This window comes from Bos grunniens, chromosome 2, assembly GCF_055505025.1.
Source record: "Bos grunniens cultivar Pamir isolate PY7600 chromosome 2, Bosgru_T2T1.0, whole genome shotgun sequence".
NCBI lineage: Eukaryota > Metazoa > Chordata > Mammalia > Artiodactyla > Bovidae > Bos > Bos grunniens.
Genome location: NC_141166.1, coordinates 118512456 through 118522948, shown reverse-complemented (window position 1 = coordinate 118522948; position 10493 = coordinate 118512456). Strand labels below are relative to the sequence as shown.

The window sequence follows — 10493 nt, the reverse complement described above, 5'->3', positions numbered from 1 at the left end:
TAGAAGCCTTGGATTCCCACACAACAGAAAGCAAGCACTGGTTCTGCTTAGATCATTGATATACCAAGAGTCTCCAAATTTCTCAACCCCAAGGCCTAGATAAAGTAAAACAAGAACAACCAATAATTAGACACTACAAAAATCATAACAAACCAAAATTCTTATGAAATTTTTCTTATTTGGTTCATCTTTTTCTTAAGATTCAGAAAAGTCAGGCACCCTTGAAAATACACTGGGCTCCTCAAAATGCAAGGTTCCCTGAAGCTTTGCTTCATGATACCAACTCACTGGTCAAAACCCAGGTGTAATTCCAGATACACTGATATTCCCTAAAAAAAAAAAAGATTTCACAAATGAGTTGATTCCTAAGGGAAAAAAGGTGATTCCAGTCACAATAAAAATCCATATTTAGGAATATAGCAAACTTGTTCAAAGCACCTACTTCAAGGAGAAAAAAATGATATGAGCCAGAAATAACTGTATTTTATTTTTAAAAATATTTACAGAAAACTGTTCAGGAACTCATATTTTTGGATAAAGCAATATAAAATGGATTTATTTTCCATGAGTTCAAAAGCTTTGTTATAGTGTTTCCATTATAAACCTATTGATTAAAAAAAAAAAACTACTAGAAAAACTCCCACACTCAGTAGTAGCACCTTGATCTCCATGGTCTTATCACTACTCATTCCTATTACAAAAAATAAAAAAAGAAACCAAAAACCTGATAACTCACTCAACATGAAAGCTTACTATATTATCAAACTTCATTTTTCTCAAACTAGACATATGAAGTACAACATGAGCAGAAAAGATTCCTCCTAATATAGTCTAATGACCTGTGTGCTATTTAAAATTTCAAATACTTTAAGTAGCATACAGTTTATCTAAAATGTATATTAATGTGTATAGATTGTTTATGTCCATTTTAAACTTAAGAAAGCCTATAACTACACTTATTTTAATAAGGAAATAACAAATTTTTTTTAATTTGTTTAAAAAATATTTTAAACAAATCTTTTAAAACAATTCCCACATAAACTTACAAGAGAAATTTAAAATGAAATAGGACATAACATTCTAAGCTCACAGGCAAAAAAGCTAAAAATATGCCTTACTTGTGTATTTACTATGAGATCTAAATATACAAACAAAATCAAAGCAATAAAGAATATTATTACCATTTGATAAAGATTAGACAAACTACCAATAAATGTAAAAAATACAATGTATTATATGATGAGTTTGAATGCAAAAACCACATATTTATTAAACATATGATTAACTTAAAAACACCAAACCAGTTTGTTTTAAAGTGCTCCTCATCTAAAACCTTGGACAAAACCGTCACTCCAAAGTGAATTGAAAAAACAGTTTACAAGGCAAACACTGACGGCGTGGACAGGTGCTACCAGAAAATGCTATTTGTTCTTTAAATAATGCCATTCTCAAGTTACGTAGGGCAGTCACCTTGACAGATTCCTCTTTTTATAAATATTCATAAATAAAAAAGTCTAGATATTCTAAAGAGCTGCAAATATCAATACCTTACAACAGTAGCTTAATAACGTCTATTCTGGGAAAAAAGCACTAAAATCCTCTTCCATTGCAAGTCGTTTATTTCTCTGGTGAAGTGAGCAAGGTCACTACAACATTAACTTCTTTCTAGAACAATGTAAATAACAATGCACACACATCTTAAATTTGGTAGGTCATAAAAGTTAGGATGCAATCTTTTTTTTTTTTTGATGCAACAGAAAAATAAATAAGTAAAAATTAAATACTTTAACACAACATTTGGTATTGATAAGTCAGTAGTGTCAACTTCATATACGAAGGACAGCACAGTCTGGTTTTTTAAAAATCCTCAATGTCATAGTATTTGGGGTAAAAATATCTAGAATATTAAATGTTTCCTTTTTGCTTAAAGGAATATAATACAAACACCATCAAGCTGCAATCGTAACTCATTTCAGCTGGGGTAAAGTGACCATTTGGTCCATGGCACAAGTTATATATATATCACACTTCTGTCAAACTGAAACCTTAGGTTTATAAGATTTCATGTTTATAAGCTACAATACACACTGACTAAGCTGTCAGTCCCTCACAGTTTTTTAGAAAAATATCTACATTTGTCCTTATGGATGTCAAAATGTTACACCATCATTTGTTTAAAAAAAAAAAAAAAAAAGATGCACATTCATACTGTGAAGTTATTAGGAAAATACTCTTGCAAATAAACTATATAAAGATAAAATACACTTCAAAGGTATGTGGGTTGTTTTTTTGTTTGTTTTACAATATTCTATAAAGTGCAGAGAAATCCTAAGGGAAAAACTACTCCCTATAACATAGTTTAATTACAGCAGCTTTTGCATAGCAATACTTAGCGGAAGTTGGACACTTCCGTTTCCTCAGGAAGAGAAGGATAGAAGAGGATCTTCTGATTCAGATTTCTTTTTGGCCATAAATCTGCTTTCTTCAGGAATGGTTGCTGATGCCAAATCTCCATTAAGCGTATTTCTTGAACAGTGAACAGGTCCTATTAAGAAATTGATTAAAAAGGTAAACATCCTACCAGTATAACTCCAGTCCTCTGTAAAAGAACATTTTCTATTCAGGGACATGAAATCACTGTAGCTTCCTGCCAAGCTTTTGATGGTTTGCTTAAAAGAGTAAAAATCTAACTTTTATAATACTGGCAGTTTTAAGGAGAAACCGAAAAATTCATGAGAAGTTATGAAACTATCTGAAGTAGTAGAGATACTTGTTTTGTTCATTGCTAGAACCAAGGTTCACAAATAATGGAGTAATGAATAAGGATTTGCTGAATTTGAATTTAGTCTTCATTAACTATTGCTTTTTCAGCCTTATCGTTTTAATGCTGCTGGCATCCTCCTGATTTTCTAGGCAAAGAAACCAAGTTCTGAAAAGATCACAGGCCTAACCCAAGATCACACAGTTGGTAACAACAGAACTTGGACTAACTCAGGTCTTGGTCTTTTCATCACAAGACTTTGTTTTCCTTAATATTTTGATTTTATTGGCGTATAGTTAATGTATCATGTTTTGTTAGTTTCAGGTATACAGCAAAGCATCACAAGACTTTCTGAGCAAAGTTGACCAGGTACCTCACACTGCAAGTTCTCACATCTCCATTTGGGATGCAGCTCACAAAACTAGAACTGCAGCTCCAAGCGAGCACATGAAACACACTGGCATGGTCCTGTTCATTTTCACATGAATATATTTTTAATTTAATATAAAATTTATAAATTTTTCAGAGAAGGCAATGACACACCATTCCAGTACTCTTGCCTGGAAAATCCCATGGACGGAGGAACCTGGTAGGCTGCAGACCATGGGGTCGCTAAGAGTCGGACACAACTGAGCGACTTCACTTTCACTTTTCACTTTCATGCATTGGAGAAGGCAATGGCAACCCACTCCAGTGTTCTTGCCTGGAGAATCCCAGGGACGGGGAAGCCTGGTGGGCTGCCGTCTATGGGGTCACACAGAGTCGGATACAACTGAAGCGACTTAGCAGCAGAAGCAGCAGCTGCATCTCTCAAAGGAAAGTATGTGCTGACATAAAGACTTTCAACTAAGACTTGTCTATTTGCCCAGTACACTTTCTAAAAAGTGAAAGTCGCTTAGTCACGTCCAACTCTTTGCAACCCCACAGACTATGCAGTCCATGGAATTCTCCAGGTCAGAGTACTGGAGTGGGTAGCCGTTCCCTTCTCTAGGGGATCTTCCCAACCCGGGAATTGAACCCAGAGTCTCCCACATTACAGGTGGATTCTTTACAGCTGAGCCATAAGGGAAGCCCAAGATCACTGGAGTGGGTAGCCTATCCCTTCTCCAGGGGATCTTCTGGACCCAGGAATTGAATCTGGGTCTCCTGCATTGCATGCAGATTCTCTACCAACTGAGTATCAGGGAAGCCCACACTTTCTAAGAAACAGAACTAATACAGTCTCTGCTTTGTCAGCTAACTGGGACACTAATTTTAGGGTAAAAAGAAGGAAATCTAAGGCTAAAATTGACCTATCCTATACTTGCCAACTTTAAAAAGTTTTAAAGAGTTGAGATATATGTATGGATATAAAGATTAATGCATGTGCACATATTAATGCAGGTATGTGTGTGAGTGTGCATACACGGGTGTATAACTAATTATGTTACACTCCTTAACAGCTAAATTGTTAAATGGAATAGGCCATTTACACTTAGATCTTATGAAAACAGTTTTCAACAATTCAGAACCAGAGGCTCTAAAAGAAAAGACAGCTAAGGAAAATGGCTGGCTTAAAAAATTAATTTAGCTATCACAAATGAAATTGACACCCTTAAAAAAGAGAAATGGCATTTAAAAAAAAAAGTACAAGGCAGTACAAAACTGCTTCATAAGCTCTAGATGAAAAGGGTCATGTATTTTTAAAGGCAGAGGTAAATTGCAATGTATAGAACCTGCCTCAGGTGACATTTTTTTCCCCATACTTAACCTCTTTAACCATCTCTCTCTTGTTCTTATCACTTCAAAGATGTACTAAATTGGCCTAGGAAAGTTTCTTTCTCCCATACCCTTCCCCTACTCAATCCATTTCCTTCTTTTGTTTATTCACTTGTTGCCCCAACATAAATTCAAAATGATAATGAGTACACAGTAATGTTCTACATCAATAAATAGATTAGTTCTGTAAGAAAAATGGGCATTAAGAAAAAAAGATGCCAACAACTTCTTGAGATCTGAAAGTGAGCAGCAGTTCCTTCTAGAATCTCAACCATGTTCATGAACTTCACATTCCCCTCTACTTAAACCTGTTTAATGTTCTGATTAAGTCAAACAACTCTATATTAATGAATGTTTTCAATATAATCAAATACTAGAAATCCAACACTATTGTTTCATCTCATTTCAGCCACACTACAAATTAGCTGGGCTCCTCCATGCAGTCTAAAGAATCTAACTACCATTCACCATTTCATTTCCATAAGGGAAATAAAATCTTATTCCAAGCAGCTGACTTACAAATAAACCCTTGGAACACAACCTGTTCCTTAACTGAGAATAATATGTAATTTCTACCCCACATGTTTCGTGGAAAAATAGTAAAGACTTTGGAAAGCAAAAGTCTATTAATGGAGTTGTAATAATAATACCATATTTGCATTCACTGGAAATCATGGTCACTACTGTCTAAGTATATGTTCTGACAGACTTTCAAAGCTTCTCCTCTGAAGAAAAAAATAATCAACAGAAATCACAAAATCTTTCCTATTCAATCATAGTATGCTGTCTCTTTAATAAGAAGGAAGAAAAAGGCACAGGAATAAATGTTAGTATAATTCACCATCACCACCAGAAAATAATTATTTACCTTGGCCATTTCAAATTATTTAAGTAACAATGCTGATTTATTTGGAGAAGGCAATGGCACCCCACTCCAGTACTCTTGCCTGGAAAATCCCATGGACGGAGGAGCCCGGAAGGCTGCAGTCCATGGGGTCGCTAAGAGTTGGACCCGACTGAGCGACTTCACTTTTCACTTTCATGCATTGGAGAAGGAAATGGCAACCCACTCCAGTGTCCTTGCCTGGAGAATCCCAGGGACGGGGGAGCCTGGTGGGCTGCTGTCCATGGGGTCGCACAGAGTTGGACATGACTGAAGGGACTTAGCAGCAGTAGCAGCTGATTTATTTTTCTCTGAACTTAGAACTTGCCTTTATCTTTCCCTAGAATCCAACTCACAATTTATGCTTCCTTCTAAAATGTTTTTTAAATGCAAATATAGTGGGAATATAAGATTAATAAGAAATTACTAAAATGCAATGGGAATAAAAATGTTGATATTACATATGTAAATCTAAGATACAGTATTTACAAAGAGATATTTAGTACTTCTTAGTACTGACCCTTGGAGAAGGAAATGGCACCCCACTCCGGTACTATTGCCTGGAAAATCCCATGGATGGAGGAGCCTGGTGGGCTGCAGTCCATGGGGTCACTAGGAGTCGAACATGACTGAGCGACTTCACTTGCACTTTTCACTTTCATGCATTGGAGAAGGAAATGGCAACCCACTCCAATGTTCTTGCCTGGAGAATCCCAGGGACGGGGGAGCCTGGTGGGCTGCTGTCCATGGGGTTGCACAGAGTTGGACACGACTGAAGCGACTTGGCAGCAACAGCAGCAGTACTGACCCTATTCACTGCCAGTATTCTTCATTTCAACAATTACAGAGCCCCTTACCTATTTTGCTGAACAGGCCAAAGGGAGAGTCATACCCCTTCTAACTTACTATCTGGGTCTTCAAGAGGAACATCATTACAAGAGTCTGTATCGGAGTAGGTTCTTCGGCGTCGCTGGGAGAGTCGGTGAAGTGCAGACACTGGTTCTTTTATAGAGTGGCTACTCCTGTAAATAAATTAAAAGCATTAAGGACTTCCAACAAATGAAAACACCCTCAACTGCAGTTTTCAGTGACTTCTCTTTAAATGAAAGAGGAACTGTTTTTATACTCAAAGTTCTATTTCAGCAACATTCTACTCCTTCAGAGGTCAGACCATAAACAAATCAAAGCACTTAGAACCCAGCTGGTAAGCTGGGGAATATAGCCTCTGAGCCAAACTGAAAGGAAAAGAGGTACAATGAAGTGACTACTTATAGAGGAAGGTCCAGCTAGAGAGTAACATGTCTTATGGTTAACAAGTACTTGAAAACTAAAAGTTACCGGCTTCACAAGTACATGTATCTGGTGTCACTCATACCCAATCTAAAACAGCAGAGCAAAGGGGATGGGCCAGCAGTATGGGAGTGTGCTAGGAGCCAACTCACTGACAGCAGTAAGTGAAGGCTAGAAAAACTAGTTTTCACAAATCAATCTGGAAAACCAGAAAACTAGAAAAATTAAACTAAAAAATTCAACGCAGAAGCAAATCACCACCCCTCAACAGCATTATCACTGGATGACAGCCCAACATTACTGTTCTTAATGACAAACTTGATTCACCAAGAAAAAATAAAGTTTAAAGACTCATATTGTAGCTTATTTAATAAGGCAAAATGGATAAAATACAGGTCAAAAAATTCGATCATTAAGATAAAAATTTGAAAAAATTAAAACTTTGTTAAAGGAATCAAGCTTTTATTTTTCTGGAAAATTCAGTTGGTGAAATATTTCATTTCCTGATAGAATTAGATACAATACTGGACTCCTATGAGCACATAATAGTTCAATCAATAACATAATCATGAGAGGGTAAAAAATAGTGACAAAATAATAAGGGGTCTCAGCTTTTATTCTTTTTTTTGGTAGCCACTCAGTAGACATTTACTGAAAGAAAGATTCATTAAATTCTATAATACTTTACAAATTTCTAAAGTTTCACATACATGACTTCATATAATCCTATAATAACCATTTTTTGCCTCTACCCCATATTAATGTAGAGACATAAATGCTAATGTCACTATAATTTCATCACTTTCCAAAGAACCAATAAGACAACCATAGCAACTCGAAAGAATATTACCTGCTAAGATAAACAGCATGGGATATCCTGGCAAGATCAAAAAGGTAAATTTTTTACATGTGTTGATATGAATATATACTTTAAAATATCAATTGCTTTTTCTCTCTTTTCAGTAACAGCCTTAGCTCCAAATAAAACAGCTCAGAACAAATATATGATTCTATAATAAACTATAGTAAAATAAGCCTAAGTTTGAAGCCTTAATACATTGAAAATGGATTTCCATTAACTGTCACTTGTTATAATTTACAGCTTAAAAAAAGTATGATAGCTGCCAAGTTGCTTACCTTACTGGCAATTTTATTCACTCATTATTGTTCTTTACTGACTATCTAGTGGGGCCAGGCTCTATACTAAGCAGTAAGAGAAACAGTGATGAGCAAATCAGAACAAGACTCTGCCCATACAGAGTTTATATTCCATTTTATGAAAGACAAAAAAAATTTCCCTAAGTAGGTAGAATTTTGAGAGAATTTGGTCAAAAGAAAAGGTTATTTTACCTCTCTGTACTGCAAGAACCAGGATGGCTGACAGAACGCTTCATCTAGAAATTTTAAAAGAAAATAAGCTTAATCACAGGTCAAGTAGAACAAGACAGCTCTAATATATTTTTATGGTGATGATAATTAACATAAATTTACTCAAGGAAAAGATAGCTGGCCAAAAAATTTGTTTTTTTACAGACTCAAGTAACATTAGCACAAGATAAAGCTTTCTCCCTAGTAACTAATAACTGAAATCTTTCTCAAAGCATACAAAAACATGCTGGATTATTTTCTCAATATTAAAAACCAAATTTTATTTTATATATGTATCTAGGTGGCATCAGTGGTAAAGAACCCGCCTGCCAATGCAGCAGACATAACAGACACGGATTCAACCCCTGGATCAGGAAAATTCCCTAGAGGAGGGTACGGCAACCCACTTCAGTATTCTTGCCTGGAGAATCCCATGGACAGAGGAGCCTGGCTGGCTACGGTCCATAGGGTTGCAAAGAGTCGGACACGACTGAAGCAACTTAGCATGCATGCACGCACGCGTGCGCGCACACACACACACACGTATATATATAAATATATATAAAACAGTATACCTAACTAGACCCCTCAAAGAAAATCACACTATTTATGATGAAAAGAAGTATTTAGAAAGTCAGAAAAGAAAACAGTCTAATAAATGTCTCTCTCTGTCTCTTTTTTAAAAGGCAGAGCTTCTCCTCGCCATTCATTATTCACGTAGCTATTACACAGATGTTCTAAAGTGTGGGTGGTTTTCATGGAAAACAGCATTAATAATTCAAGCCTTTAAAGAAACCAGAAGAGAAACCCTAAGCCTTGACTAGGTTTCTAAAATCATATACTTAAAATATAAATAAATAAAATCTGATTCATCAGAAAGTTATTATGAAAAATACAAAACACAATTTAACTACTCCCCCCAGAAGACAGAAGCAGCTAAGTGGATTATTTCAATGCTTGGCGAGGTAGCAGAAAAGCAAACTTTTTACTAAAATTAAGGATACTTCCTTTAAATACAGGAGCTCAAAAGTCTTAGAAGTAAGTTCAAGTCTAACAGTTGTGTTACATAAAGGCCTTCTACAGTTGCTCTGAGAAATCCCTGTTGAAATGAGAATTAAGACCCATCCAATTTGTAGTCCAGGGATACTTAATATGATTAAAATAAAGATTCAACTGGATATTAACAGCTGCTTTAAGAGAAATCATTTCCTTTAGGATTACTCACCCAGCAACACTCCCACTACAATTATCACTCAATTTATGGATCAAAAATGACAAGTGTTTAAACCTCCATGATGATTTGAGATATAACTGAATGCAAGCTAATTTAAAGAGAGACATGAGATTAACTATGCTAAGCAGTTACAAAGATCAAGTTAATTTTTGAATTCTCAGATCTTTCAGCTTTTTCGTTTACTCATGTCATTAAAAAAAAAAAAAGAAAAATTCCCCTTGAAGACTATCTGACCTTACTTTCTATGCTATGTGTCTCCAGAACTATTTACCATAAGCCACAATTTTTGCTTTAAGAATGAAGTAAAATGGCACAGTGAGGAAAAATAAGTAACCTCTAACCAACACTTTCTAGATTACTTATTGGATTTTTTGTAATGTTTCCACTGATAAAGGACTTTAGTTTAAAAGAGACAGTTATTATGGTTTACATAAAATACACATATGACTTCTCTGGACTATAGAATATTTCTAACAGAAAGCATTTTCCTCAGAAGTTTGATGCAGAAATCAGGTAGGTCTGAGGTGTTTTCATTATATTTGACTCTATAAAACAAAATACCTTATACAAAAATAATTGACACCTTAAAAAAAGTACTGTGTACCCCTTGTATATCAAGCTCAGGAACACACTACATCCATCCCAAAAGATTAGGGTTTTCTGTTCAATTATAATGTTATTTAGCAGTTCACAGTATACCTAAAATTGCTCTAAAAAGCAACACTGTCAAACTGCATTCTATCAAATGCCACAATCCTGTGGGTTGTTATTTAAAAATATACAGAAGGGTTCAACCATCAAATAAATTTCAGAAACACACCACCTCTCCTCAGAGAGTCACCTCTCCTCAGAGAGTCACATGCATTTGAGCATAAAAGAGGTTCTAGAGTTCCAAAGAATAGCAAGGAGAGGTAAGAAAGCCTTCCTCAGTGATCAATGCAAAGAAACAGAGGAAAACAATAGAATGTGAAAGACTAAAGATCTCTTCAAGAAAATGAGAGATACCAAGGGAACATTTCATGCAAAGATGGGCTCAATAAAGGACAGAAATGGTACGGACCTAACAGAAGCAGAAGATATTAAGAAGAGGGGGCAAGAATACACAAAAGAACTGTACCAAAAAGATCTTCACAACCCAGATAATCACAATGGTGTGATCACTCACCTAGAGCCAGACATCCTGGAATGTGAAGTCAAGT

At 35.6% G+C, this 10493-nt stretch overlaps 1 protein-coding gene across 2 annotated transcripts in view; it reads right to left on the bottom strand.

Annotated features, from left to right (window-relative positions):
• Positions 1-463: 463 nt before the first annotated feature.
• PLEKHA3 (pleckstrin homology domain containing A3) overlaps positions 464-10493 on the bottom strand; it is a 28419-nt gene continuing 18389 nt past the window's right edge. The window contains exons 6-8 of one of the 2 annotated variants that reach the window (XM_086360290.1): positions 8043-8086; positions 6309-6424; positions 464-2545 (exon numbers count right to left, since the gene is read on the bottom strand). In XM_086360290.1, coding sequence (XP_086216416.1) covers positions 2418-2545; positions 6309-6424; positions 8043-8086 — 288 coding nt within the window. In that variant the 3' untranslated portion in view covers positions 464-2417. Of the gene's footprint in view, positions 2546-6259; positions 6425-8042; positions 8087-10493 lie in introns of both variants that reach the window. The other variant, XM_086360297.1, reaches the window with a different exon arrangement.